Raw genomic sequence first — 682 nt, 5'->3', positions numbered from 1 at the left:
CGCGTCGCTGGGCGGCCTGGAGCCCTGGTGGTTCGCCGACTTCCCCTACCCGTACGCCGAGCGCCTCGGGCCGCCGCCTGGCCGCTACTGGTCGGTCGACAAGCTCGGGGGCTGGCGCGCCGGCAGCTGGGACTACCTGCCCCCGCGCAGCTGGAGCACGCGGGGTGGACAGGACCCGCACGGGTTGGGAAGGAAGGAAATGGAACTGGCCGGACCCCGCCTGGAGCAGCGTCCTGCGCCCCTCGCTATGGGGGCACCTCGAGCCGGGGGGGATTTGGTCCCTCAAATCTCACCCAGCCTGGGAACAAGGGGATAGGGGTCTTGGAGCCCACTGGACTTTTTTTTAAACCCGACAAGGGCTTTTTAACGTCACCAGATGGGGCAGGAGGTGGTGGGGTCACGCCACGCCCGCGTCACTCCCCCACGCCTGGGGCCGTGGCCCCCACATCACTGTGCAGCTCCCCGGCCCCAGCCACGCCTCCGGGGAAGCCCGTTTTTAACCTTTCATCCATCGGGACTCAAAACTGTGAGACGCGTTCGCCAAACTGTGACCCCAGACCTTGGCCCCCGCCACACAGAAACCCCTGACCCCAGACTGTGACTTCCGACCCCAAAAAATAGTCATCCGACCCCAGACTGTGACCCCTGACCCCAAACTGTGACCCGAGCCCCAGACCGTTCC

General features: G+C 66.1%; 1 protein-coding gene across 1 annotated transcript in view; it reads left to right on the top strand.

Annotated features, from left to right (window-relative positions):
* Window positions 1-316, top strand: part of GRIN2D (glutamate ionotropic receptor NMDA type subunit 2D) — a 28,146-nt gene extending 27,830 nt beyond the window's left edge. The window contains exon 14 of the mRNA XM_024768240.1: window positions 3-316. Coding sequence (XP_024624008.1) covers window positions 3-316 — 314 coding nt within the window. The remainder of the gene's footprint in view (window positions 1-2) is intronic.
* Window positions 317-682: the final 366 nt, after the last annotated feature.

This window comes from Neophocaena asiaeorientalis, unplaced genomic scaffold, assembly GCF_003031525.2.
Source record: "Neophocaena asiaeorientalis asiaeorientalis breed wild unplaced genomic scaffold, Neophocaena_asiaeorientalis_V1.1 scaffold629, whole genome shotgun sequence".
Taxonomy (NCBI): Eukaryota; Metazoa; Chordata; class Mammalia; order Artiodactyla; family Phocoenidae; genus Neophocaena; species Neophocaena asiaeorientalis.
This window is presented reverse-complemented; position numbering and strand designations above follow the sequence as displayed.